The 23,352-nt window shown below is 39.4% G+C and overlaps 1 protein-coding gene across 3 annotated transcripts in view; it reads left to right on the forward strand.

The window, feature by feature from the left end:
• ABCB11 (ATP binding cassette subfamily B member 11) overlaps nucleotides 1-21,814 on the forward strand; it is a 35,937-nt gene extending 14,123 nt beyond the window's left edge. The window contains exons 12-28 of one of the 3 annotated variants that reach the window (XM_054277651.1): nucleotides 1,499-1,609; nucleotides 2,549-2,674; nucleotides 3,464-3,667; nucleotides 4,923-5,093; nucleotides 5,461-5,662; nucleotides 6,399-6,477; nucleotides 7,418-7,553; nucleotides 9,100-9,258; nucleotides 11,880-11,984; nucleotides 12,083-12,244; nucleotides 14,019-14,222; nucleotides 16,088-16,329; nucleotides 16,437-16,593; nucleotides 17,359-17,556; nucleotides 18,319-18,525; nucleotides 19,244-19,390; nucleotides 19,945-21,814. In XM_054277651.1, coding sequence (XP_054133626.1) covers nucleotides 1,499-1,609; nucleotides 2,549-2,674; nucleotides 3,464-3,667; nucleotides 4,923-5,093; nucleotides 5,461-5,662; nucleotides 6,399-6,477; nucleotides 7,418-7,553; nucleotides 9,100-9,258; nucleotides 11,880-11,984; nucleotides 12,083-12,244; nucleotides 14,019-14,222; nucleotides 16,088-16,329; nucleotides 16,437-16,593; nucleotides 17,359-17,556; nucleotides 18,319-18,525; nucleotides 19,244-19,390; nucleotides 19,945-20,145 — 2,811 coding nt within the window. In that variant the 3' untranslated portion in view covers nucleotides 20,146-21,814. Of the gene's footprint in view, nucleotides 1-1,498; nucleotides 1,610-2,548; nucleotides 2,675-3,463; nucleotides 3,668-4,922; nucleotides 5,094-5,460; nucleotides 5,674-6,398; nucleotides 6,478-7,417; nucleotides 7,554-9,099; nucleotides 9,259-11,879; nucleotides 11,985-12,082; nucleotides 12,245-14,018; nucleotides 14,223-16,087; nucleotides 16,330-16,436; nucleotides 16,594-17,358; nucleotides 17,557-18,318; nucleotides 18,526-19,243; nucleotides 19,391-19,944 lie in introns of all 3 variants that reach the window. The other 2 variants (XM_054277653.1, XM_054277652.1) reach the window with 2 other exon arrangements.
• Nucleotides 21,815-23,352: the final 1,538 nt, after the last annotated feature.

Consider the following 23,352-nt stretch of genomic DNA (forward strand, 5'->3'; position numbering starts at 1 on the left):
GAGCTACCCTGAGCAAAAATGGGACCAAATGAGCACAGGCACTGCTCATGCAGCTGTCATAAATGTTAATCACAATATTATCTAAACAGATACTTGAAACAATTGTATGAGAGACCCTGAGATGCCACTGAAATTTATTGATTCCTTTCTATACTTTATAAATTTAGTGGTTGGAAAGGTATACTGTTGATTTCTTTAAGTATGTATTATCTCTGTTCACTGACAAGCTTTATTGTGCTGAAAGCTGTGTAAACACATTAAAATGCTGCTTGTCTTCTGCAGAACACATAAGGCTATGGTAATGCTAACAGTTTTTAGTAACCCTTCAAACTTCTGTAATAATGATAAAACATATACACTTCATAAGCTAAAGCTCTAAAATGAACTGAAAATAGAGATGGATTATGGATTTTTTTCTGAGAAAAAAATTAAAATCATAAAGAGTTGCAACAGTAAGGATTAATCACAATATTCAGGATAAGGCTGAATCACAAAACCTTAGGGTAAAAAAAGCAAACCAACGTCACATTTCATCTATCTAGAGAAAGGATGACAAAATTAGATCCATCTGCTTGCCATATTTGTAGATTTATGATTAGACAGTACAAGCACAGCTCTGCCCTGGCAAGAAAACTAGTCATGTTGAGGTTCCCATTTGCAGGATCAGGGAAACTTCATCACAGATTAGTATCAGATTTTAAGTAAGTTATATTCCTAAAGTGAAACCAATCTTGTAGCTGTTCTTAACATCTTAGAACATACACATTTCTCATTTTAACTTTCCTTTCAATCTGTTAGGCTATATTAAAAAGGCATGCACATTTCAGTTATCAAACATTCATTGCTATATTTTAATTTACTGTTTGTATTCCATGCTTCAGAAATCTATCCTTAGAAAATTTTATTTCTTTGCGATTCCTCAAATTTCTTAGTTCTCTGCTCATGTGTAGAAATCCACAATACCCAACACCTGGCCAAAAGTATGTGAGACCTGAAGCACTTCTTAGGGAAACTACAGTATTTCAGCTCTTAGGACTGGGTGCACAATGATGGATGTTTTAATTGCCAAGTGGCAAGGCCTGAAGATTTTCAGCAATAAATTGGTTGTTCGGTGCTATGAGAGGATGAGCTTTTTGAGTGAGGTAGTACCATTTTATCCCTGAGGAGCTGGCTAAATTAGCTTAGTCAAAATATCTCAGTCAGCTACTCAGTTCCAGCCAAAACTGCCTGAGTGCTTGGCTGTGGTATTTGCAGTAAGCCTGCAATGAGAAGAGGGTGCATCCTTCTTGTCTGTGCTACCCACCAGTGCCAACATCACTCTGGCCCTCAATTCCATGTCCCTTGCCTGCTATCCCTGGGACAGAGCTTGCAGCTGGCTCCATGCAGCCAAGTGCTGCTCAATCAGAAGTGCCATGGCTTTGTATGGGATTCTGTTTATCTACTGCAGCACTGTTGACTGTTTAACAGCAAATAAATAACCCAATAAATTTCATCGTAGAAACCCACCATTGACTGCATGTCAGAAGATGGCTACAAGCTGGATAAAGTACGAGGGGAAATTGAATTTCATAACGTAACATTCAATTATCCATCCAGACCAGACATAAAGGTAATTATTCATCACCCATGCTGTGAACACAATTATTGTAAACAAGAAAAATATCCTGGTTGTGCCAGCAATTTCTAGATTTTCCGTAGAGATTGTTTGCCAGAGGCCCAGAGTCTTTGCTTAAAAGTAGACTGAATAATTCTTCCATTAAAGTCTTCTTCTGCTTACTGTTTGGCTTATTTTACCATTCTGACATATCCATTGTCACATCTGCATATTCCTTGCTGCTGAACATAAACTCCCAGTAATTTTGGGCAAATTCACCTGCATACAGCTTCTCTTGCAATCAGTGATGCCCTTGTATCAATGTGTACGAGACGGAACACAAAGTAATAAACTGAATGGTTCAAGGAGATTTTATAAAACTCTTCCATTACCCTGGGGATGCACCATGTGACCCATTAAAAGGCTAGGAAAGGGACAGGAGGGTAGGCTGTATATCCCACTCTTTATCCACTCCTGTGTTTGAATTGGCAAATTCTCCTTGGAAAAGCATGTTTTTGGACAAGCATATTAGTACTATTATTTCTAAAGATGGAAGCACATGTTTTATCAGATTTTTCTACAAAATATCATGGTTATACTCTTAATATTTATGCTGTAACATACATTCACAATACACACAGAGTGTTCTTTAAAGATAATATAATTAATTAACTTCTCTAGTGTATTAACTTGACTAGTTCTTAATGATAAAGAACAGGAACAATGAAAGGTCAAAATCTGCCTGCCTGTTGTAGAAATGTGTACTCTGCATCTACAAAGTCTTCAAACAGAGTAAATGTGGCTTGCTTTGTCCTTTTTCTTCATAATACTTTTCTGAATTTTGTAAAATTACTTTGAATCTTTACTTTAAGATACAAAATATACTCACTTGGTTGTATGACCGTGGAGAAATAAAATAGATAGATTCTGTTTCTTTTTTTTTTTCCTATCCAGACTTTGGATAACCTTAATATGGTGATTAAAGCAGGAGAGACAACAGCTTTTGTTGGATCTAGTGGAGCTGGGAAAAGTACAACAATACAGCTCATCCAGCGTTTCTATGACCCCACTGATGGCATGGTGAGTGTCCCAGCCCACAAAGTGTTTCTCTGGCCCCAGAAACTGAAAGAATAGCTGGTTTCTTCTCCAAGGTGGGAAGCAATACTACCAACTTCCTTTTCATTTATTTCTTCTTTTTTTTTCCCAATTATTTTTTAAATGAGTGAAATATCTTCCTACACATTTCTTTTATAAAACTGTGCTTAGTAGTCTATTAAAAACAATTATGTGAAAAAGCAAATTGTTTAGGAGAAAATAAAAATTCAGTGCTAAATCTGTGTAAAAACTATACCTATAGAAATGATAATTCAGGAGTGATAAATGTTTCCTGGAAAACACCGTATTGAACATTTAAACATTAACCCATAATATCACTTAAGTATATGCAATTACCACTTAGTAATGGCTTGGCTATGAATATGAATTACAGCTATTCAAAATCTCATTCCATTTTGAGTTCCTATATCAGATAGGAACAGATAAGCACGAACATGTTGACCTGCATTTGAACATATAAAAAACAAAGAAACAAATTACTGTAAATAACATAATCATCACTTTCATGATTACTTTTCACCTGGTTTTATTTCTGGTGCCAAGCAGAAAGGGAAAATGAAATCAAAGAGCACAACTCTGAGAGCCAATATTCCTACTACCACTATACCACCTTCTTTATCTGATATTTATGCTGATCATGGAAACACAGCATCACAGGCCCTTCACTTCTACTGTGTCCTTCTTTGTCTCTGAAGTGGAGGGCATAACATCCCTGATTTTTTCCCTGATTTTGTGTCCATGTTCTAACTGTAGATTACGCTGGATGGCCATGACATCCGTTCCCTGAATATCCAGTGGCTGCGCTCACAGATCGGCGTGGTTGAGCAGGAGCCAGTGCTCTTTGCCACCACCATTGCAGAGAACATTCGCTACGGCCGGGACGAGGCTACCATGGAGGACATCATCCAAGCAGCCAAGCAGGCCAATGCTTACAATTTCATCATGGACTTACCACAGGTATGCTCTGCCTAGGAAAGTGTTTGGCAGAATTTGGTAAGAAAAAAGAATCTTTTTGTCCTTTTGTCCCTCCTAGCCTGCAGCAATCTGTGCTCAAGTGGAAGGACATAAGATTAATTCAGATAGGAGGCAACTGCCTTTCCTTTGATCACAGTCATTTATGTCTTATGCCATGTATGCCATGAAGTTATGAAAGCAAACAACCCCCCCCAGCCCCTCACCCCAAACTACAACCCCGAAAAGAATTAATTCCTCAGGAATCATCAACACAACATTCAATATTATGGGAATAATTATAGCATGGTTTAAAAATTTGTATTTTTCATGTTTTGGAGATCTGTTTCTGTTCAGGCCAAAAGCAATGTAGAGCTCAGCCTCTCACTAGCCAGCATTTGTTACTTCACCTGTCTGTACTGATGCTCACAACCTCACCTTCTTGTATGAGCTCTGTAAACCAGCTGGAGGTTCCTTCTTCTCCAGTTTCTTCCCTAATGATGACAGGGCTTCAATCATTCCTCCTTACAAAGCCCAAATTGGGTAGGTATTGAGCTCTCTGCTTTCCTAGAATGTTATTTGGCCAAGTAGCTTCTGAAATGACGTGTTACAACAGTGAATGTTTGACACGATTCAAGTACCCTTAACTAATATTAGTACATTGTCTTTATCCTCCATCTATGCATTTCGAGGCTTCCAGGAAATATTTACTGAAAGGCTGTTCAAAGGCCCCTACTTATTTCATGGAAATGGGGGAATAAAAAAGCTTTATCTCTAAGTGAATATAATGGTCCTGTCTCTCAATATGCCAGACTCTGTGTGTTTATTTAATTCTCTGCCTGAACCTAGTGCTGTCAGAGTATGGTATCCATGAATCACAGACAGTGTTCATGAGTCACAGGTCATCAGCAGACAAGGCCAGGAAAAGTTTGCTTGTCTGTCATCTGATGGAGAGTGGGTGGGTGATTCCTCTCCATTTCAGCTTCTGCTGATAGAGCTGTTTCGAGCTGAACCAGAACATCTCACCTTTTTAACTGCATACTTTTGGTATGGGGTTGAAAACCTGATTCAGGCAAAATGATCTTGTACATTATGAAGAAAGTTATTTCACCTGTTGCTCTTTGAATCTGCTGCACTAACAATGTTTTTGTTTCAAGTCTACTCCAAGGACAAATCTGAGACATTTTACCACCACCTTCACCAGGATCTTAACAGGCTTTTTTGTTTTCTATAAAATTTTAACTTTTTTTTCTTCACACAGAAATTTGACACTCATGTTGGAGAGGGTGGAAGCCAGATGAGTGGAGGTCAAAAACAGAGGATAGCTATTGCTCGAGCTTTGGTGCGAAACCCCAAAATCCTGCTCCTGGATATGGCTACATCAGCACTGGATAATGAAAGTGAAGCAATTGTCCAAGAAGCACTTCATAAGGTTTGCTATAGTATAGCAAAAATCAGACTCGAAAGGGCAGAAATTATTTATAATGCACTCTGCAGAGGGTGCTCCTGAATTGTAACAAATCAGTCAGAAGCATTCCTTAATAACTCTTTTATAAATTACAAGTAGAACCTTACTATTATGGACTGAGAATAATTTTTACTTACATTGGGACATCAACAGAAACCTATAGCTCCCTTTGCCCAGAAACAGATGCTCCTCTGCGGGCTGTGGATGGAGCTAAAGTGGGCTGAACCCACTAGAAGGACGCCAGTTAGTTTGACGAGCCTTTAGGTGCAGAGCTCATGGGCAGCATTTCGGGCTGCTGTGCTGCGAGTGGCGCTGTTGCTGTCTCCCCCAGGCTCGCCTCGGCCGCACGGCGATCTCCATCGCTCACCGCCTGTCAGCCATCAAAGCCGCCGATGTCATCATCGGCTTTGAGCACGGCAGGGCTGTAGAGAGAGGAACTCACGAGGAACTCCTGCAGAGGAAAGGGGTTTATTTCATGTTGGTGACCTTACAAAGCAAAGGAGACACAGCACCTAATAGAGAAGAAACACAAAGTAAGCATATAGTTTTCTTTTATAAAATCCCACAGAATGCAGATTTTCTTTTTTTTTTTTTTCTTTCTTTCTTTTGGGAGGGCTAGTAGATGCCTTTTTTTTTTTTTTTTTCCTTCTGCTTTTATGGCTGATTTTTATAATTCATAGAATTGATACACTGATGGCCCTGGCCAAAGTGGTTTTGCTGCATGTGCACTGAAAGACCTTCCTAATATAAGTCTGCCCTGAAACATTAGTTCTGACCTGAAATATCCATCATTTTATAATTTCACTGAGTGCCAGAAGTCCTGTTCTGCTGCATTTGGGATTCAGGCACATTACAGACTATGCTGAAATCATCCTATTTGTTTTGCTAGAGGCAGATTTGAATTAAAGCTTCTGGAAATCAAGGTTCAATAGAATGATCCATTGTATTTTTGTGAAGCATGCATTGGATATTATTATGTTGAAATAAGAGAGCAATTGCAGACTTAAAATAGGTAAAAATGTTTAGCAGTCACGTCTGAAGTGAGATGGTCCTTGGGCTAATATTCAGTTAACGTCATTATGTCAAATACAAATATAAAACTTGTGAAACATGTAGGTTGAGTAGCAAGGTTATATTACTCCCCTTTCCTTATACAAAGTATTCCATTTATGACTTGGAGGCTATGCACTTTTTTGCAGAACCACAGTGTATTCAGGCTGTATTCAATTTTGGCACTAATTTCAGAGCTCTCTATACTATACTTTGCAGCAGCAGAGAATAATGTGGTTGAGCCAAATCTTGAGAATGTTCAGTCATTCAGCAGGGGAAGCTATCAGGCCAGTTTGCGGTGAGTCTTAAAAATGATTGTAAATCTCGATGTTTCCGGACTATTCTCAATGTTTCTACTTCATCCCACTATTCCAAAATCCTAATAAATAACTTTTCTATGTGCTGTGTAAAAGAGGGTTGAAGGGTGCGAGTATTTTACTGAGATGGAGTTCTCTTGCAAAGAGATAGCTTGAATAATAATGTTACTGATCGAAATCCATGGATAAATAGCAGGGCTCTTCATTTTGGTCCTTTCTGTCCATAGTACCTTGTCTCCAATTTTGATCTACTCTGTTCATGTTCTGGGTTTGATATTACTAACATACAGCCTTAGTTGTAACATCTAATGCACTTTCTGTCCAGTCATTTGAAAAATTACTTGCTGTGCAATTACTTGAGAAATCAATGCAATCCACAAGCACATTTTTATTATGGCTTCTACTTGATGAAAGTTAAAGCGTTTTACAGCCAGACTTTCTTGTAGCTAGACACTTCCTATTTCTTCCAGGCAATCCTATGGTAGGCATGTGCAAATGAATACATCTCCTACATTGCAGAGTTATGTTTGGTCAGAGAGAGAGGTGCTTTGTTTCAGCTTCCTGTTTTGCTGGGCTGAATTACTGGTAGTGGTGATTTGACTTGGTGTCTTAATAACTTGTGCAAAGGTACTAGGACACACCCCAGTTTTACTTGACAAATACACAGTACATGGTCCATCTAAGACAATGTCTGAGTGGTGTGAGTGGAATATGATTTTGAAAAGTATTTGTCCCAGTTGGTGAGATATTTTCTTCCTGAGAAGTTGAGAGAACATATTCAAGAAAGAAAAAGTCTGTGGGATTCCTATGAACTGCTTCAGTGCATTCTGATTTAATTGACATGAAAACTGCACCTGCTTTGCAAGCAATTATTGGTTTTACTAAGCTGTAAAGAGCAGGCCATTTCTGTTCTCTTTGCAGAGCTTCACTCCGGCAGCGCTCAAGATCCCAGCTCTCTAATGTGGTCCCTGACCCTCCACTGTCTATTGGAGGAGACCATGCAGAGTCCAACTATCTTGCCCCTTCTTATGGAGAAGATGATGGAAAAGCAAAAAAGGTCAGGTCCAATAGTTTGTTATGAAATTTTCAACTGAATAGGTTATATTACTCATTAATTTACCTGTACCTATGTGATTGTACATTAAGAGTTCTTAGCAGGTACATCTTGACTTGATCCTTTTCTCACCTGAAACAAAACCACAGCTTCAATTCTTATCTCTGTGTAAACCCTAGGCTGCACTTTGATGGCTGTTTTGATTATTGGTCGATATAAAATTTCTAGCAGAGACATTTTGCTATTTGCTCTCTACCTGTTGGTAAATAGGGTGTAGATTTAGTTGAAAAATATACATTCCTAAAAATTGAATTAAAGGACAAAAAGCAAAATGCTCAGTGGGTGAAATGTAATTAATGGGCCCTCAGTGATACAAATGGCCCTGCTTCTTGTTCAGTAAAGAATAAATTCACTTTCATCTAAAAATCATCTGGACACTTGAGCAGAGAGACATCCTCACTGAAACCTAACCCAAAATCCTTTCACTTCAGTATCCTCATGCAATCTACTGGCGTAGAAAATAAAGGCCAGCATGCCTTAAAATGACACAGAATATGTAGGAATTTGCACAGTGGGTTTCCAAAGTGCCTCTGAAGCTCCCTGCATCAATCTGCATGGCCGCAGTTGTTCAGTACAGAGAGCAGCAGATAGAAGTTACCCTTCTTGCTATTGCCAAGCCTAGTCTGTGGATAAATAGAGGGCTTGAGTGCTATCACTCTGACACCAGTTCAGAAAAAAGAGAAAATACAAGATGCTTCCACCCACTCCTCCCTGCATATTTCCGAAAGATAGGTCTTCACAGTGTCTTTTTTTCTGGCTGTTTCTAGTCATATGAATTGAGGGAGATGAGTAGGGCTGAGCACACAAAGTGTTACAAAAATTCTGTACAAATCAAACTGAAGGATAAGTTATAATTTGATGATGAATATTCTGCCCTTTCTGGGCATAATTGTGGGAATTCAGCATATAGTCTGAGGATGTTTCACAGAAGGGAGGCATAATTACCATGTAAAAAGCCTGAATCCAGCTATCACTCTGACATCTCTCTTGTTTTAATGATATCACATACCTGTTAATTTGATGCAGTCTGATCAGTGTGGTCACTCACAATACTTTAAATAGTATTTAAGAGCTTGAATGAGTGACAGATAAAGCTGCTTGTGAGGAGGGAATTTAAGTTTTGGCACTGGGTATTTCATCACACCTTGTCTAGAGGCAGCTGAAAGGGAATGGCCTGAGTTTCAGTGGCAGAAAATCTCAAACTGGTTGTAAGTAATCTCTGCAGCTGGAACAATTAGAGCTGCAAAAGATCTGAATCTCTCTCTTTCCCCCCAGGCATGATAAAGTTTGTTGTTTATTTAAGTGTTTTTTAAACTTGACTTATTAGGCCCACAAAAGAGGACAGCAGCTGCCCCTCCTGTCCAAAGCTAGAGCAGCTGTTTGGTCCACTAGTTTAACAAACTAGGCTAACTATTTTATCTCATTGTCAAAGGGAGAGCATCACTGATGCACTGTATTCATTTCAGAAATCCATCCTGGTTTTTTTTAGGAATCTGTTGTGGAGGAAGATGCCAAGCCTGTACCATTTACCAGAATTTTGAAATACAATGCCTCTGAATGGCCATACCTGGTGCTTGGATCTCTGGCAGCAGCTGTGAATGGAGCCGTCAATCCACTCTATGCTTTGTTATTCAGTCAGATCCTTGGGGTATGTTATGGGAACATTTTAAAGTGTATTTTAGCTCTGAAACAGAGGAGAGTGAATATATGATGCACAACTTGACGTGTTTTGGCAAATCTTTAGATCTCATAATGAAAATGGGATTAACCTTCTTGCCTATAAACAATTCAGTAGATATTTATATCACTGTCATCAAACTATCATTAGAGGTCTTTGAAGGGGCAAGCTTATCAGCATTTGTCATGTGTCCTTCATTATCTCTTTTGTTCATTTTCCAGGAACTGTTGGGAATGGGTTTCTATACTTGCATACAGTTTATTTTAGATGAGATAAAAAATACCTCACATGCAGTTACAATGGAGAGAGACACATGCAAAGGTCATTCTCTGTAGAATTTTATTATACAGACTTGGAAAGCCTTTGAGAAAGCTTTGGATCAGATCTAAAAAATACTTCACTTTTTTGTTTACATATTTCAGGCACCTTTTTGCTGCCTGCTCCCTGCAGAATGCCTAGGGAGAGGTAGGTAATTGTACCTGGGTGCACAGCCACCAGCAACAAGTAGGCCTGCATCAATAGGTTTGGAAGCAGGAAGTTGGAATATGCTTTAAACTTTAACTAAAAGATACCACATTCTCAAAATCAGCTACCACCCCTTTCTTGAAACATGTCAAGTTCAATGAGTGTTTATTTCTTCAAAAACTTTTGGTGATAGACAAAAGGATGCATCCCCTTTTGTGTAAAAGCTTTCTGGGGAAATGCTTGCCAAGTAGGTGGGGCATTGGAGGCTGCCTGAAGATGTTCAGTGCTGCTCCGACTGGTACCTAGGAAAGTGTCCTGAATTTTCAAGAATTAGGCTAGAGAAATCCCATCTGTTCAAGCTGTATCTTATTAAGTAAACAACACATTCACTGGGATCAAAATGGGAATGCCACGGGTTTTTTGTGGTTTTGCCACCCATCTGATGTGCTTCTCACTCACTTGCATAGGTCATGGTAGGTACACGAGTGCAAAAACATATGCCCTAAAAGATAGACAGATGGTGGAGATCAAAAACCTTACAGGAAGGAAAAAGCAAATGAATGAATGAATGACCCAGCATTTGAGCTCCTGATAGAAAAGGATTCTAAGAGCAGTGCCAACAATCTATCAAAAAAAAAAAAAAGATTGACCTTTTGTTGTTTGGTTTTTGGGAGTATTGTTTTGGCTTAGACATTTCTCACTGGGAAGTTGCTTAGAACTTCGAATCACATTTACTTGCAGTTTTGCATTAAATAAGATCCCATGAGCAGGAGAAAAAAGGATGTTCCAGGCCCTGTTGATCCACTTAGTATTTCTGCCCAAAATCCTTGTCCTGTAGACATAGGTGTGCCACCTCCAAACACTTTTTGAGTGTCCAGACCTCATGTCAAGGACTGTGGCTTTCACTAGACAGCAGGTGAGACACTGCTATACACATTCCATTGTGAATCTCACCTTTGATTCTTTTGGAGAGGAGTCTTCTAGACCTTGGGAGGTCTGGGGCTAATGATGCTAAATACCTTCATGGCCAGGGATGAATTCCTACTTTTGAAGGTCTCAGTCTATCAAAGGAGAGAGGCTGCAAGAAAAAGCAAGCCATAATGAACATGCGGGATAATATCTGTGATATCCAATATCTGTGTTTTATTATTGTGTTTTATTATTGATAAATATAAAATATTTCTGCCTGGTGCCAAAGCAGTCAGGCAGATGGAATATACATCTGCTTTCAGATCTGCCCAAATATCTGCAATGTTGTTGTGTCAGACACGTGGGCTTGTACTCTGGGACAAATATGCTGGGGAAGTGAGGGAAAAATCCCCACAGCTATGAAGTGAAAGGATAAATTTAGCTAAGTCTGCCCTGAAAGTTTTCAGAAATAAGTCCCAAAAAGTCAATGAAGAACTAGGTAATACTGTGTATGTACCTTTTGAACAATGTTTTCATTAGTTTCTTTGACTTATGCTTTGGTTCTTCCTGTGGGATTGTCTCAGAATATGGATCCTTTCCAGTGAAACTCAACTGAAAGGTGTGCTCTTACTCCTATTGGGCATGGAGTCCATGGCTCCAGATGAAAGACAGTCCACACTAAAACTGCTGAGACTTATATGATCTGAAAATGGACACCTCAGCAACAAATCTTTCTTTTTAATACTGCTGATATTGTCCATGCTGCATGCTGCCATGATCAGTGTTATTTTTTTAATAAAAAGCACAGATTAAAAACATAAGTAACCATGTTAGGATAGCTGCAGAATGGGATGGTTTGATTTTACAGGCCAGATTTTTCTGTTGTTTTGTTGCTATGCTGTTTATTACATTGCTATTTTCTTGTTGTCATTATTTACAGTGGGGGGTGAGTGGTTAATTATAACCAGGTATAGGCCACAAATAGGAGTAGTGAGTGCAGACACCAAGCATACTGAACTCGTTGGTTAACAGGAGTAAAACCCATTATATTTTAATCCAGGCTCACCTTAGGAAAAATAATCAGACCTTTGCAGGGGGTGAGGGAGAGCTCTGTGTTCTGGCTTTGGTTGCAGGGTGGGTTCCTGCACTTGGCAATTGGCAATCAAGTACATATGTCACACACAGCAAAACTGACATTTCTATTTTTTTTTTCAAAGACCTTCTCCATTCTTGATGAAGAAAACCAAAAAAACCAGATCAATGGTGTCTGCGTGCTCTTTGTCTTAGTCGGAGTTCTCTCATTTCTCACACAATTTCTCCAGGTAATGGTCCAATTTAGCAATACATATTTTTGGTTTTGCTCCCTTTCTTGGTGTGTGTCTCTCTCTCCACAGTCTGTTTTTATTCTCATATACCCCAGGGATACACCTTTGCCAAGGCTGGGGAGCTGCTTACAAGAAGGTTAAGGAAAATTGGTTTCCAGGCCATGCTCGGGCAAGACATTGGTTGGTTTGATGACCGGAAGAACAGCCCCGGGGCTTTGACTACCAGGCTTGCTACAGATGCCTCACAGGTCCAAGGGGTAAGACCTGGCACCTTATGAATTTTTTACTGTAGACACTGATTGAAGGCTTATTTTGGCATGTGCTTCACAGAAATTAGCTGCCATGCAACCAGCCAGATCAGTGTAGATCAGTTCTTAGTAAGCCAATTCAGCTATTGCTATTAATAGACTGCCACCGTGGAATCAATACTAGTATATGGTATACCCTAAAAGTACAAAAAAAGAACACAAAAATCAATAAAATACCAACCAACAATGGAATGGGAAGGAACACCCAGTGCAGAAGTTTGATTTTCTTTTTTTTCTGGAGATGAATTAGCTTTTTGTCACAATGTTAAAGTGTTTATTTTAAAAACATGTCAAAATAGTATGTTATTGACAATCATTAATAACCATGTTTTCCAGTTTTCAGCATGGTATTGTGCATGTTGTGGCAATTTTGATCTAAACTGACAACCCACTTGAAAAACCAATCTGCAGTAGTGGCTGGTGCTCCAGCTGGGAATTCTGCAGCCAGTTTCAGCGTCTCGGAAAGTGACACACCAGCTGCATGCATTGTGTTCCTTAGTGGCTGAGGGTTAAATCATGCTGAGCTGTATATGTTCGCTATTTGAACTGATCTTTCAGGTAGAAGTGAGTCAGATGCCATTTTGCTGGGCTGCAGTGCAAGCAATTTTCTAGAAACAAGGAAGGAGACGTGCAGATTTCTTTTGTTGCAAAAATTGTCATGTTTCAGCTTGACTGAAGATTTTAAGTTAGCTTTAAAAAACTTTTAATGGGGGTTTTAGAGAAGAGATTTCCAAAAGCCCTGGCAGCAGCAATTTCTACAGAATCAGGGAAACCTGCTGGAGATCTCACAGGGTGTCTTTTAATAGAAACAAATAAACTTGTAAAACTCTGACTAAACGTTTAATGTCCTAAGGGATATCTTTGTTTGAAGCACAACAGTGAGGCACAGCCATCCAACCCACAGCTTGCAGGGGGTGAGGGAGACCAGAGCTACCTGTGCAGCAGTGCCCTGCACCTTTCACTGCCTGACACAGACCTTGCTGCAGGTCATAGGAGGAGGAGATGATGAGCATTTTGTGCTGCGAAGTTTGTACTCTGCAAATGAGTTTGACTGAAAATCATCAAGGATATCAAATGTACATTTTATTCAAATACATAGCAATATAGTTCCTATTTAGGGTGCTGTTTACTGCTATGAAAGAAAATGAATTTTGAGTAAATAAGTCTATTAGAAAGAACAGCATTGTTAAAGTACATAAGGAGCAGACAAATGTATTCAATAAAGACGATGTCAAAACTTTTTTCCTTAATAAAGGGATAGGCAGAAATACAGCTTTGTTTCATCCCTTTTCAGTGAAGTCACTTACTGATTTTAGCATTGCTGAGGCTTTGTTGTTAATAGTTAAGCTATAAAATGGTCCTGCTGATTATTTAAATCTACATAGATAAATGTAGAAGCTAAACAATGTATTCAAATGAGTTATTCTCCAGGGAGCCAAGGCAACAGATTTCAATAATTACATTATCTTTCTCACAATCAGTAGAAACAATCTTCTGAATTCTCAATGGAAAATTTGGTGGATCAAAGGAATATTGGACATTTGCAGTCCTGCTCTTCATCCAAATAACTGGAAACAGTATATCCAGACTGACTGAACTCCAGTAGTCTAGCTGTTAGTGTCTTATGTTATTTTAATTTACAGTTTTCTAAAGTTTTATTGGAAGATTTGTTTAAATTGTTTTTGATGTACATATCAATGATGTCTGTTTCTTTTCTTCAAAGGCAACTGGATCGCAGATAGGAATGATTGTCAATTCCTTTACTAACATTGGGGTGGCCATGATCATTGCCTTCTACTTCAGCTGGAAACTGAGTTTGGTAATAATGTGCTTCCTGCCATTTTTGGCTTTATCTGGAGCTGTGCAGGCTAAAATGCTGACAGGATTTGCCTCGCAGGACAAGAAAGCACTGGAAGCTACTGGACGGGTAATGCTGTTTAAAGACTAATTCATATTTGCAGTGACAGGTAGATGAAAAATCAGTCTTTAGGGACCATCAGTAATTCAAATGTCATGAAACTGGCAATGGTTTGTGAATAAGTTGCAATGTTTCAGCTTGTTAAACCATTGAAACAGCATTGGGAACTCCCTAACTGCAAAAGCACTTGCATCATGGAATGTGACTGACCTTGCAAAAGTTGTTGGACTGAAGTGGTAGACACAGATCTCTCAGCAGTCTGGTTCACCTTTGTTGGGTTTTATTTAAACTCCCATTTGCTGTTGACCAGTGATTAAGCTGTCCTCAGAAAGCAGTGATAGCTGTTCACCTAGAAATGCTCGCACCTGAGAATCTGGCACTGAACCACAAATCAGTCTGTGGATTTTAAAAAGGACAGTTGTTACTTTGGTGGGTCGTAGCAGCTTAAGAATTAAGTTCTTAGCCCTTTCCATCTTAAGAATTACGACCTGACCAATTGCCCACACCCAGAATAATTAATTATTTACAAAAGTCTTAAATCAAAATACTTCTTGACAAGGAGAGAAACTTCACTAATCAGTCAAGGCAACTGCTCTTACTCAATGGAACAACCCAGAGGCTCTGATGAAGTCATATTTTAAGCAAAGCTTCAGCAGTTTTGGTGATGATTGATTGTTTCTGGTGTTATTTTCTAATTTATTTGCCAGCATTGCATCCAAATGCAAAAAACACCAAATTCTTCCAAAGCAATTGCTCATGAGCCATGCTAAACATGGAAAAAGTCTGCACAATCCAATTCACAATACCTATTATCTGCTCTTTCACATTGAGTGAAAATGCAAGACATTGACTCTCAATTTTGGCCAGAAAAAAAACCCCCTGAAACTGGATTTCTGATCGTCTACATTCAGATCTTTTCCTACATGCTGAAAACATTCACAAGCTATAATACCACACTTGCCTCCCAAAGGAATGTGTAACATTATGAATCTACTATCAAAGTCTGAGCAAACGACAGCATTTTAATACAATTTCTTAGTAAAATTACTTGAGATTAAAAGGGTGAAATTAGGACCAAACAAGCCATCAATTTACTTCTGTAGGTGAAATTGTGGTACTCTTTTGTTGGGATATAAACCCAAATTCTGACTGGCAATAAATTATGATATGAAGCCTACAACTAACACAAGTTCCACACAAGTTTCTCTGGTGATTATCTCATAATTTCCTGTGTTGCATTTTCATATGTGCATAGGCAAGCATTTGCTTACTCTTTGCCTATGTACAAGGTAAAAATATTGGAAATTTTGTCACTGAAGATTCATATGTTCCATCTCATCAGCCTTTTGGACATCAGGAGGAGGGAGGGTGAGCAGATAAGGAAACTTAGTAAATTCAAGTGGATTCAATTTATGAAATGGAAGTTGGGGACGCTAATCCTTTTAACTCTTTCTTTGACTATTGCTAAAAGTAACAGAAAACAATTGAAATAAACATATTTAATTAATAAATCCATGCAACTAAAGAAGTTCCTAAAACAGTTTTTCCTTTTGTGGGTGTCACATTTATTCACATTATGTGAAATAAGTCACAAGTGAGAGCACGTGCCTGATTCCCTAAAAGTGCTTACAGTAACAGCTCCAGTGGAGCAGGCAGAGCATTGCTCTCGAGGAAATCAATAGGAAATTGCTTGTAGGAAAAGTTCTCTTTAGGCTGTATGATGTTTGCCCCAGTCTGCATCATGCCTGAATCAATTTACATATTGAATCAGTGTCCTGTCCTGAGTTCATGAAAGAATCACGCACTTGTGAGACCAGACTCTACATTTCCAAGTAAAAATTAGGAGCTTTTACCCATTTTTTTCCCTCTTCCAGATTGCCAGTGAAGCTCTCTCTAACATCAGAACAGTAGCTGGGATAGGAAAAGAGAAAATGTTTATTGAGAATTTTGAGAAGCACCTGGATATGCCCTACAAAGCTGCAATCAAAAAAGCACATGTGTACGGAGTCTGCTTTGGCTTTGCCCAGAGCATTGTGTTCATTGCCAACTCCGTCTCTTACCGCTACGGGGGATTTCTCGTTGACGCTGAAGGGCTCCATTACAGCTTTGTGTTCAGGTGAGAGCCTGCTCAGCGCCACAAACAGGTCTGAAGGTTCTGGACTCGGTGTGATGTTCAGTTTCCTGATGGCTTCCCAAGAATGAGCATTTCCCCCTTCTCCACAGGGTGATCTCTGCAATTGTCACCAGTGGAACTGCATTGGGAAGAGCTTCTTCCTACACGCCAAACTATGCCAAAGCCAAAACATCTGCTGCACGCTTTTTTCAACTGGTAGATCGGATTCCTAAAATCAGTGTTTACAGTGAAAAAGGGGAAAAATGGGTAAGAGTGGAGATGTGTAATTTGTGATGTCAGTCAGCTCATACAGGCATGGATTTTACACTAGTGATTTGGGAGTCAATGAGGATCAATGCTTTACAAGAAGGTTATGCTGATTGTAAGAGTTTTGTTTATCTTTGCTGTTTTGGAAGCAAGCTCTGTACTAGACATAAAGAGTAGTATAAAGTCAGCCATTAGAAATTTGTCAGTGTAAAACTACTGTAAATTGGAATGGAACTGATTTGTATGACTCACAGAACAGCAAGCTCTTATTTCCTGCTTTACAGTTCATGGCCAACCTTACTATTGCTGATTACGATGGAGGTTTTTCCATTCACATCAAACTGGTGGAGGGTGTTCATAAGGAGGCAAAGAATTGTTGCATCAGACGAAGTGAAAATGCTCAGTTTCTGGTGAATTGAAAAGTCAGACCCAGAAAATTGAAATGATTTATTTTATACACAGTGTCTATTAAAAGGAAAAATGTGCCCATTGGCAAGGCAATGCCATTTCCAATTTATGCCTCTGACCAGTGCCATGCAGGGAAGAATAAGCAGAGAAACAGTGTTATCACTAATAGCTTCACCCCTAGGACAGCTACTCCAGTATGGTTTTTTCCCCTTTTCCTGAGATAATTTCATAAGTACAAATGTCAAATTTTAAGCAAAAGATGCAAGAACGGATCTGAGGAAGAGTTGTCTTGTACTTTGCAATTCAGGGTTGAGCTCAAGCTCACTGTAACATCTTTCTCATTTTTCTTTTCACCAGGATGATTTCAAGGGAAGCATTGAATTTCTTAACTGTAAATTCACATACCCTTCTCGGCCTGATATTCAGGTCCTGAAAGGACTCTCTATATCTGTTAAACCTGGACAGACTTTGGCATTTGTTGGAAGTAGTGGCTGTGGTAAGAGCACCAGTGTGCAACTTCTGGAGCGTTTCTATGACCCTGAGAAAGGAAGTGTGGTAAGCAAAGAAAATTGTTTTTTGTCCTCTGGTTTTCAGCAGTGCTCCAAGGGCCTTCTGCCTGTGTCCTACTGTGCAGCCTAGCAGTGTTGCTCATAATGTGCAGTTTGAGGCTTCCTCTCCTTCTCAAAAGGACACATATGGACTTTTTGGACAGTTCCCAAGTATTACCTCAGACATATTCAGACAAGATAAGAGAACTACCTGCCTCTGGTGCGTTCTCATGCATTAGACAGGCTGTAGGCATTTGCCTTGGTAGCTTCTGTATGAAACATACAAATGTATGCTGTGAATTGTGAGAGCACAAGCAAAATCAAGTCTGAATGGAGCAACAAAGAGCCTGGAACTTGCCTAGATTTAACTTCCAGTTATTCAATTACTGATAGCTTAGAAAGCTTTATGTTTTCCTAACGTAAATATTTACCTATCTAGATTGATTTATCTTTCTCTGGAAAAAATCTGTGTGGTGATCACTATGTCAGGAGGACCATAAAGCATATGCCTAACTTTAAGCAATTAAATAGTTCATTAGGACTTCTGTTGAGCAAATGGTTTAGTGTATTTTGTGGTATGGATCAAAGCTGTACCACAAAATACACATCATGCACAAAGGAGTCAGAGACAAGCAATTCAACCACTTTAAATCAGTTGTGTTTGTGTTTTAATGATATGGTTAAATAATTTATTTTGCTATAAACTATTTGGGTGTTGCAAGCTGTTGCTTTGTGATGATGTTTCAAGTTTTCTTCCATTTCCTTGTAGTTAATAGATGGACATGACTCTAAGAACGTAAATGTGCAGTTTCTTAGATCAAAAATCGGAATAGTGTCACAGGAGCCTGTGCTATTTGACTGCAGCATTGCTGATAATATCAAATATGGTAGTAACACAAAAGAAGCAACAATGGAAAAAGTCATAGAAGCAGCCCAGAAGGCTCAACTGCATGATTTTGTCATGTCTCTGCCTAACGTAAGTACCTGCGAGGCCTTGGCTGCTCAGTGTTCATTGCAGGAATTGCTCTGAAACCATTTGAAGTTGCTACATGCATGCACTTTTTATGTCCTTTTACAGCTGTGACAGTAGGAGCAAAAGGGTGCTGTGACCATTTGTTGTGTTCCTTAGACTGTGGGTGTGAGTTATTACTGAATTCTTAGAAAGTAGGCACTTACATAAATCCTGTTCCCAGCTGTGGGAGATTTGCCTTGTGAGTAGGATGTGACACTTAGACAAAAATATTTGAAGCTGGCTGCTTATGTACACTTGAGCAGTATTTAAATGCACTGAAATAATATAAATATAAAAAGAACAGATAGGGAATGGGTGCAATTTAGGGACCCAAACAAAGCACTTTTCTAGAAAGCCTTTAAATCACTTTCAGCCTCTTCTCCCAAATCTAGGGCAGGGAGAATTCTTTTTGCCTCAGACAAATCAGCCAACATTTTGCTATCACATTTTCCTTCCAGGCTCATCATTGGGCTGCCTGGGCCTCAGGGCCATGTGCAGACAAAGAACAGCTTGGAAACCTCATCCCAAACATGTTTGCTGCTGTACATTATTTCTGCATTCCCAGGTTCTGCAAGTGGTCAGCAGTGGTCGACTTTCTTGCCTCTCTCCTGCTATTGCTTTAGCTATCTACTGGTGTGTTAAATTACACCTGAATAAAATAATCCCTTTGTATATTTTTCAGAAATATGAAACTAATGTTGGGGCTCAGGGATCCCAGCTGTCTCGTGGGCAAAAGCAACGCATTGCCATAGCAAGGGCCATCATACGAGACCCTAAAATTTTATTACTGGATGAAGCCACATCTGCCTTAGACACGGAAAGTGAAAAGGTAAATGCGCAGTGATGATATCGATAAGGAAAAGTTAATGGCCTACAACATACACAGTTGATCCATACCACCTTTTCTGTTCTATAGATATGCCAGCATACTCTGCTGCATGACTGCACATTATTCCACATTGTGAATTCAGCACTTTCACCTTTAATGATCTTTCTGAGAAGTGCCTGCACTTCAGGTACAGCTGTAAGAAAAAGCAGCCAGCCCCAGGTGCTCTTAAACTTCTAAAAGGAGAGGCAGCACTTCTTCAGAAATGTCTGAATTGCCTGGATTTCAAAGCATTCAGTTGACATTTAGCATGCAGCAGAGTAAAGACCTTCCTTTATTTCTACCTCTATGTTTAGCTGTCTCTTGTTTGTAATACTGGTAAACAGAATTCATGACCCAGCTAAGCACATCAATATCAGAACCTCTGATTTAGTCCCACTGTCACTTTTACAAGTGTTGCACAATATGGTTAATTAATCTGAAACAACTGGGTTCCTCCAGCTCTGAGCCCTGTTGTATTTGCACATTTTTATTCTGACACTGTCTGTTGCCTTTAGACTGTGCAGGCAGCCCTGGATAAAGCCAGAGAAGGGCGCACCTGCATCGTCATCGCCCACCGCTTGTCCACCATCCAGAACGCCGACATCATTGCTGTGATGTCCCAAGGACTCGTCATTGAAAGGGGCACTCATGATGAACTGATGGCCATGGAAGGAGCCTACTGGAAACTTGTTACTACTGGAGCCCCAATTAGCTGAATTACTGTAATTCTCAATTTGAAAGATTTCTGTAAGCAAATACTTTGTGGTAGGTATGTGTATGTTGGTGCTCCATTGTGCTACAGAGGCAGTGCTCTACAATACAGTGAGATCTGTGGAACCCTTAATATATGTAGCTGTCTGCATCAAACACACTTGGCCAGCACATGCAAGGCACTAAGCACAGGCTGATGCATTTAGGAAGTATCTTAGCCCACTGATAAGGGGAAAAAACCCTGAAACAGGGAAAGATCTTTCCTGGTGATCTGGGGAGTTGCCACTACCTGCAGTCAGACTGCACAGTCCTGTCATGCCTAACCTAGCAATCAAGGAAGACTGGTGTTCAGGAAACTGCCCTTTCTCTAGGTAAGCCGAATGAGTGAAAACAACCCTTCAAATGATGCTGTACATCTGAAGGGACCCAATCTGTGCTAAAGTTTGGTCTGCAGCTGATTTCAGCAGAGGCCTTTCCTGTGCATGCAGAAGCCCCACTCCTTCACCCACTGCACCACACACATCAGCTGTGCTGTTGGGGGAGGCTGGGCTTCCCTTGTGTGCACCTGCAGCACTGACACAGCTGTGCCCCTTCAACAAACCACTCAGTACTTACAAAGAAGGCAGCTCCACAAAAGTAAGGAAAGCAACCAAGGTAAGGAACAGAAGCTGGTGAGGATCATTTCCTAGTCCACCACTCTCCAGCTAATACTCATCATTCTAATCAGCTGTCAAAAAGATTTTTGAATAGGAATAAATGCCTTGGTTAAATTAATGTAAAATTCTATGGTTAATAATCAGTTATTTGAACCACTTCTACTGAAATGGTGATGGATGTGTTCTTTTTTTCAGAAGGGAATACAATCATGAGTGGAGGTAGGAAAAATAGGCATAATTAGTTTTTGAATTAAATACAGTTGATAAACAGAGCAACAATATATTCATAAATTACAAAGGTCAGGAAGGAGCTTCTTTTGGTAGAAACTTGTATCTGTCACAGTTTATTGTAGCATCTACCACAAGTTTCACTGAAATATGTTATTAGTTGTTGTCTGCAGCAGAACAGGACTGTGTCCTTTAGTGACTAGGATCTTGGAGAAAAGCAGATAGAAAGAAAGTATAGATAACAGTTTCAATATTTAAATATTGATTTTAAACAACAGATTATTAACTGGAGGTCATTCTCCATGTCCTAAAATCTGCATCTGGGCTGGGTAGGGGGTGGGCAGGCAAGTTTCTACTCACTTTATAAGAAGTCACACCACTTCTTATAAAATACTACAACAGTAGCAGTACTGTAAATAGAGCTGTTAAGGGTAAAAATGTTATTAGGATACATCCCTTAATTCCAGGCAGCAAAACCCAATTTCAGCTTTTATACAACTCCATTAACAGACTCACTTCCACATACCCTATTGAAATCACACAACCACGCAACAACTGAAATGGCAATTTCTCTATGGAAATCTGTATTTTAAACCTTAACTGAAAAGTAAAAGGAAAAGCTGCATTATTTGCTTTAATCTTTTTAGCATTTTTACATTTAAGAGCAATAAGTAGTTTGATGGCTCAGGAAACTATTGACAGAGTGACTATCAATAACCTGCAGACACATGTATATGGTATTTAATTAATATTATTATTTAAGGACACAGAAAAATAATAACTCTTCATTAAAAATGACAATGACTATGTAAACTTATTTAATAATTCTTTTTCCTAAAGGGCAATACCTTTGTGACCCAAATTAAACCAATAAATTGTATTTTTTTACTGCCTCTTGTGCTCTAGCATTTTTTCTCTTACCCTTCAGCTAAGCACATGAGTATCTGGCAGCACCAGCAAGTACCATGTCTGTGCCAAGGGTTTGCTGTTCAGGATGGAGCTGCAGAGAAGGCCAACTCCTGCCTGCACAGGAGCCTGCTGTCTCCCTGCAGCAGCACAGGGCCAGGGCCCAAGCTGGGTGATTGTGCTGCTGCTCTTCAGTGAGTGTAACGTTATCCTCTTTCCAGGCAACTGGGAAACAGAGCTAAATGTTGGGAAGGGTGCTACTCCAACAGATTCTTCGTCAGTGTTGGGAAACAGAGACTCTCACGTGATTAGAAGCCTATGTGATCCCTACCCGTAACTCCCAGCTTCAAATTGCCACCAAATGCAGATGCTATTATAAGAATCTTGGACAGCTGTGCATGAAGAATCTCCTACTGCTGGCTAGGGGGAGCCAGGAACAGAACAACAACTCAATCAACCTGCTACTGCTCTGTGATGCCTCTGTAGGTCCTCTCACATGGCAGGGAATAACAAAGCACACAGCAACTTGAACACAGCTGAAATCTTTGTCACAGCTTTGTTCTTCATTGTTTGTGTCTAGTCCCATGAACTTAGTGATTTTGATTAAGGAGTTCACAATTATAGGAAAGAGTGGTTTCAGGTCAGCTGCTGTGGGAAAAAGTTCAGAGAACCATTAGAGAGGGTATCAGGAGATACATGAAGCAGAATACTCCTCAATGTTTAATTTTCTTAAGTCATGGTAGTCTTACTAGGCTCTTAATTAAGGACGCCTGTTTCAGATTTGCTTCTGTAATTTGCATCTTGTTCATTCCCAAAGGCCAACACCAAACTATTTGCCTTGTTTACCCAATTAAATAAGATTCTTTCAATTACCTCCTACCTAATTGGAAGTCTAGAAGCAATATCATGTTTACATCTTCTAAGTCTTATTGCTTTCAGATCATATATATGCAGCCCTCATTACTCATATTATAGCCAGGCATACTAAGGCTATATATATCTATATATATATAGAGAGAGAGAGAGAGTTTTATGGGAAGGTATCGGCAAAGTACTACTTAAAGATTGTGCACTGAAAGGAAATATACAACAGTAGATGCCAAATAATGAATAAAATGGAAAGTACCCCTTTAGAAAATCCATTTTATATAGCAAACATATATTCAACATATTAGTTACTTGTGTGCTTAGTTAAACAAAGAATAGAAACTTGAAGTGACAGTCTGCAACCATATTTTCATGATTTACACAACTGCTAACAGTGATTCAGGCTTGTGACTGTTATCTGAGAGAATTAGCAGGGAATTAATTTTGCAATACAGGAGCAGGAACAACATTCTTGAGGCTCATATACTGAGATAATTTCATTATTGACACCTTTTTTCATTTGTTGCTCTGTGTAGATGTACAGAAACCAAAGAT

The sequence above is a fragment of the Melozone crissalis genome, unplaced genomic scaffold (genome assembly GCF_028551555.1).
Source record: "Melozone crissalis strain CALT ecotype California unplaced genomic scaffold, PUWL_Pcris_2 ptg000023l_1, whole genome shotgun sequence".
NCBI classification, from domain to species: Eukaryota; Metazoa; Chordata; class Aves; order Passeriformes; family Passerellidae; genus Melozone; species Melozone crissalis.